This window comes from Charadrius vociferus, unplaced genomic scaffold (genome assembly GCF_000708025.1).
Source record: "Charadrius vociferus isolate BGI_N301 unplaced genomic scaffold, ASM70802v2 scaffold756, whole genome shotgun sequence".
Lineage (NCBI taxonomy): Eukaryota > Metazoa > Chordata > Aves > Charadriiformes > Charadriidae > Charadrius > Charadrius vociferus.
In genome coordinates, this window is record NW_009648877.1 from 35,638 (window position 1) to 41,684 (window position 6,047).

Below are 6,047 nucleotides of genomic sequence, written 5' to 3' on the forward strand. Positions count from 1 at the left end.
AGAGCTGCTCTCCAGGACGTCAGCCTCCGACCTGTACTGATGCGTGGGGTTATTCCCCCCCAGATGCAGTACCCTACACTCACCCTTGTTGAATTTCATAATGTTGCCACATGCAGTTAATTTGAAGCTCTGCTGCTGCTTACTAGCCATACTGTGTACGTGCTTGCTCTCTGCTTTAATTCCGTAGATGCAGTAAATATTCTGTTTGAAGGTGGGAGAAAGCTTTGAAAGAAAGATCAAGGCTCTTTTCTCTTATGTATATTTGGCCTCAGATTCCAGCTGCTTGACTTAGGGACGTGCTTCTCACAACTACTGACAAGTTGTGACCACACTGTACACTGCTGGGATGCAGTACAGATGGTGTAGGGTACTGTCCTGCAAGAGAAAAGAACTTATATGACTGAACTCTAGCAATAAGAATGCAAATTTTTTTAAGGTGGAATTGCAAGTGCCAAAAATGCATTTGTATTGTTGTTTTTTGTTTGGTGGGGTTTTTTTTGTTTGTTTTTTTTAAGTGGGGTTGTTAATCGCCTTGTGGAATTGACTAGACTAAGGGCATGATATCTGTGTATTATATCAAAGGATGAGAAGCAGGGGGTGGTTAATGAGGATGTGTTGGATAGTGTGGGACCTGAGCGTGACATAAATACTGTGGAATAAGGGCTGTAGAATGCAATGGTTTTGGCTGGGGTGGAGTTGACTTTCTTATTAGCAACTGGTATAGTGCTGTGTTTTGGATTTGGGATGAGAATGGTGTTGATAATGCACTGGTGTTTTTAGTTGCTGCTAAGCAGTCAAGGCATTTTCTGCTCCTCATACTGCCCTGCCAGTGAGTTGGCTGGGAGTGCACAAAAAGTTGGGAGGGGATAGATCTGGGACAGCTGACCCCAAGTGACTAAAGGATTATTCCATGCTCAGTATATAAGCCTGGAGGAAGAAGGAAGGGGGAGAATATTCAGAGTGATGGCGTTTGTTTTCCAAAGTAACTGTTAAGTGTGATGGAGCCCTGCTGACCCCCTGCCTGCCAATGAGGAGTAGTGAATGAATTCCTTGTTTTGCTTTGCTTGCGTGTGTGCCTTTTGCTTTACTTATTAAACTGTCTTTATCTCAACCCATGAGTTTTCCTTATTTTTCTGATTCTTCTCCCCATCCCACTGCAGAGGGAAGAAGTGAGCAAGCAGCTGCCTGGTTCTAGTTGCCAGCTGTGGTTAAGCCATGACACCAGTCAAAATATGCATCCTGTGCTGTGACTTCCAGGGGCTACGGAGAGGAAATTAGAATGATCACCACGGCACTGGTGCTCCTGTGAAATCATCAAAGCCTTTTATCCTCTTTTATACTTACTAAATGAATCCTTGGGGGAAAAATTTTGAAGTTGAGAGTGTGAAAAATCCTTTGTTCTTAAAAGTATAATATCACCACTCAGGCTGTTTGATGATTGCAAGCAGTAGAAGGAGCAAAAGTCTGGCTAAATGCTATCTCTATAAGGAGGAATAAAACTGAGTCAGCAGACATTAGCGTGCGTATGACATGGCTCCCTGGCTGCTTTACTCAATGGCTTGTTTAGTCTTGTTCTGCTGTGTGTTAGCAGCTTTCGGCAATGTACAGTGATTAGAGCTCTGTGTCTTTCCTTGCTGGTCCTCTCTGTATCCTGGGGCTAGGATTAGGTTACAGCCCTGGAATGGCACGGTTGTCTGCATTGACTGAACGCTGAATAGTAAGGGCAGAGTTTTGTTGATAGACTGAAATGCCTTCTGTGTTTGTTTCCCTTCTCTGGAGGAGGGGTGACATTATTTTCATTTGTAGTCTTTCTGTCTCTGACCTAAACATGTGGTGTCCAATTTCCTTCCCTGGCAGGTGACCTGGAAAATGAGGAATGGTGTCTGGGTACAGAGCTGACTCCAGCAGCAATAAAGACTGAGCCAGCGTTGTGTGAGACGTCAGGCCTTGCTCCCTCAGTCAGTCTCACTGTCACGGCCACGTCGCTGGAGGGAGAACAACCTGAGCTACAGACAGATGCCCTGGTACATGCAGAGTTTCTGTTCTCCTCTCTGCACAATTAGCTACAGATTCTCCTAAGACTGTGTGCCAGTGTAGCCTCCTTGGTGCCAAAAGCTGCCAGTTCAGGGTGCACAGTGCAATCTGCTTTAATGTTTTTTAATGTTTGCTGGTGTCCCACTACTGCTGTAAGACCTTGTGTTTCAAAACAGTTATCTGCATCTTCAGGTCTTAACTTTTTCTTCTATGCTAGCCCCAAAGCCTGGGACTCGTGCATTTTAAAAAATTTTTAAACAGTTTCTAATGAACCAGTCCCACCTGAACTGACTAACCCATTTGCCCTATTGAGCCTGTGACAAGCTAAGTGTCTTCCATAATAACTTGCTTTAGTGCTGCTGTGCCTACCCCTAATCGGACCAAGACTCCTTGTGTGAAACAACTGGAGAGTTTCCCTATCTGCCTGCTAAGTCACTTTTGTGAGATCTATGAAGCTTTGACATTGCAAGCTGCTGCTGCTTCCAGAGCAACCTGCCTCGTAAGGGGCATTTGTGATGCCTTTCTGACCACAGCTGGAGCAGCCAGTGGGCATTCACAAGGGCTTAGTTTGGCTGTGGTTGAGTTAAGGAGAATGAACTGTGGCAGCTGATGGCTCACCAGAGCCCCGTGTCAGTGGAGGAAGAAACATGACTGTTCAGTCCCCAGGGTGCGATGTCAGTCCAGGCCGGGTGGAGTTAGCATATGCTGAAAAGAAATGTTTCCACTTGGATGTGGATCAGAAATAATATGTGACAGAAATTATTTTATGAGAAACTGAAAAAAATAAACACAAGTTTCCTGTAATCCTCTTCTAGTCTGAATGTGCTGTCCCCAGTACATAGCCCTGCTGTAGCTTGGGATGCCATGATTCGCAAAAAGTATATTGGGACTAGCTGGTGGTTCGTTACCATTGCATGGATTAGTGCAACACAGGATATTGAGAGAGATTTCGGCTGTAATGAGCATGCTGATGTGCCAGACTGACTTCCTCAAGCCTGGGACTGTAGCATTCAGGCAGACTCTGTGCAACAGCTTGGCAGCCTGGTCCCCCAACCCTGTCAACAGGGAAAGCCAGATGTCCTCCAAACTTTGGTCAGCCGTGATTGTCTCTTTTCCTGCTCTTCCACACCATGAAATGAACTGGGGTCTGATAATCTGGTGCTCAGCGACTGGCACCTTGCTCTTGCTCCCAGATGACGACGGTCTTGAACAGGCTCTCCCCCGCTGCCAGGAGTGTTTCTGTCTCTGCTCAAACAGACTGTGCAGTCCGGCAAATCCTAGCGGCAGCTCTGTTGCTAAGAGAAGTAATTTGAGTGGGTTGCATGCTAGCTTTCAGTCTGAAATGTCATCTCTGAGGCGTAATCTTTTATTTAGCTAAATATAGTAGTAAGAAAAGCCACAGTGGGAGTAGTCAGGGCAGTATTCTCTGTAGCCTGGTTTAGCAAGCTGTGTGAAGCAGTGAAAGCTTTGCCTGTAGCAGAGCAGGAGGGAAGGAAGCCTCTCCATTTATGGAGAAGTCATCCTTGTAGCCTTCTATTAAGATTTTTAAGATGTGTGCTTTGGGTTTTCATGCTGTTAATTTCTCTTTTCTAGATGAAACCACTGAGCCAGAAAGTTCTTCCAGAGATTAAATTGGAGCCCCATGAAGTGGATCAGTTCCTGAACCTCTCTTCTAAGGAAGGTCTGTTAATTACCAACCCAAAATGCAGAGGGAGATGACCAGTATGCACAATGAATGTACTTTACCCTGATTAAATATTTGGCTTCCTCATTCGACATGTTAATCTTTAGGCTGAAGCTGTTGCCTTCTAGGGATTCATCTCGGGCTGCTGGAGAGCCAGCCTCTCTCTGACCCATTTATGGGTTTTTTTGTTGGTTTTTTTTTTTTTCCCCTGTGCTCGTCACAAAGAAAATGATCCCTTTTTTGTCTGTAGTGTATTAAGAATTGTACAGTTGCTGGAGGGAGCTTGAATCCTTAAAGTACAGCATTATTTAGGCTAGAAGAGAAATCAATTTGAGGGGACTTAACTAAGGTATAGAAAGCATGAAGAGCATAAGTGGAAACTACTGGTTTAACCTCTGATACAAAAGCAAGGATGTGAGTTTATACGCACTTAAAAGTTTGGTGCATCTGTCTGTAGCGTACTAGTTTTAGTAGTTTTTAAGAGCCACCAGGATCCCTTTGCACTAATCTGTACATGAGAAAGGAGGAGCAACGATCCCTACCCTGAAGTTAAACCCGGTTTTGTCGCACATGTTAACTCAAGAAAAGTTTGAAAGAGTCAAATATTTGCGCTAAAATTTGAGCAGATAACTAGGTCTCAGTTATCTTATACTTGATATTCTGTTAGTGAATTTGCTTTTGTAGGTAATTAGAACTGATCTAGGGAGAGAAGCAAGTGATGTAGCAGGTGGAAAAAGGGAGACTATTATCTCAACCCAAGGCGTAGATTTGATTGCTCAATTTGTGGGATTAAAGGCCTTGCTGTTTTTCAAGTGTGTATCTTCTTCTGGCAACTGCTAAAGTTAAGATGCTAGACAAAAAGAGCTCATGTATAATAGCTTTTTTTTGTTACTATTTTTGTTCTTCCCTCCCCCATCACCGGTTTGATCTTTTCAACTCAAATTTGCAAAGTATAACAGAAGTGGAAGGTGACAAATTCAGCCCTGTATTTTCCTACTCCCAATTTTTACTGCTGTAAATTTATCTCAGAGAAATAATGACTTAGTTGTGGCTGGTTTGGACATCTGCTAAATTGTCCATGTAATATGAGTAGGTGAGACGTTGCTCTGTTTCTTTTGGTCCAGACCCATTTGGTCATAAGCAGCACTTTGCTTGCCAATTCTAGCACAGGTTCTTTTGGCTGCAAGTGCAGTAGAAGTTAGCTTATGGCCCTGGATAGCACAGAGTGAGAGAGGTTCCTGTGGTAGTTGCCTATGCTGCTCCTGCGCCATCAGTACATTCACTGTCACTAGGTTGTCACTTCCTCCCAGTTGAGCCAAAACAGGTCCTTAGGAGTCAGATTATTTCTGTCCTCTCTGTTCATATAATACCTTGGATGGGATCCTTTCTCTTGAAAAATACTGGCGATTTGTTTAATCCACAGCAAAGTTAGGAAAGACTATTGTTTTGGGAGAGAAAGCACACTGGCTCAGATCCCCTCTGTTAATGTGGTTTCCCAGGGACAGGGGACTTGTACTGGGGGGTTATACTTAAACCTCAAAGCATTTGGAGAAGAAGCTAAAGTGTAGGTAGAAATGACTGGAGCATATGCACAGAACCCTGTTTTGTCTGTTGAGCCTAAAGATAGCTGCTGTGTTTCAATCCTGCTTTGGAGACCCACATGCTCTGAAAATCTTCCAAGTTGCCATTTTCCCTGATCCATTTTTTAGCAAGCAGTCCTAGTCTTGGAAAACTGGGGTGGTGGTGGTGGCTCTAGTGGAAATTTAAATTAGCACCTCAAAACCTTGTGTTATATCTCTCTCTTGCCATTTAGCAGTGGATCCCCTGCATTTGCCTCCAACCCCTCCCAGCAGCCATGGCAGTGACTCTGAAGGAGGGCTGAGCCCGGCTAGATCGCTCCCCCCTTCGAGCCCAATCCAGCTACAAGCCACGGCTAAAGTGACATCGCGCGCAGCTTCAGCGCTCTCCAATTCCCCTCTCCTGACTGCACCACATGTAAGTTGGGCTAGCTTTTTCTATCATGTATCTATCTCTCTCTCTCTCTTTTTTTTTTTTTTTTTTTTTAATTACTGTTTTTGCGATGCATTTGATCATCTCTGGTCAAAACTGCAGATCCAGTAATTCTTGCACACTGGTCTGTTCTGTTCCCACAGAGAACAGCATGTTCCTGTCCTCTAAGTTGAGACAGGGTTCAACGGTGTTACTAGGTTTCTCCCACCATGGATTGTCCTTTGCATTTAGGGCCCAGCCCTGCTGGGTTAACCTGTCCCTGGTAGATCTGCATCTGTCCTTTTGTCTTGTCGAAAGCAAGCAGTGATCTTTAGGAAGG

General features: G+C 44.4%; 1 protein-coding gene across 1 annotated transcript in view; it reads left to right on the forward strand.

The window, feature by feature from the left end:
- CREB3L2 (cAMP responsive element binding protein 3-like 2) overlaps window positions 1-6,047 on the forward strand; it is a gene marked incomplete at its 5' end in the record, with an annotated part of 35,685 nt that overhangs the window by 14,643 nt on the left and 14,995 nt on the right. The window contains 3 exons of the mRNA XM_009887067.1: window positions 1,858-2,024; window positions 3,628-3,715; window positions 5,532-5,713. Coding sequence (XP_009885369.1) covers window positions 1,858-2,024; window positions 3,628-3,715; window positions 5,532-5,713 — 437 coding nt within the window. The remainder of the gene's footprint in view (window positions 1-1,857; window positions 2,025-3,627; window positions 3,716-5,531; window positions 5,714-6,047) is intronic.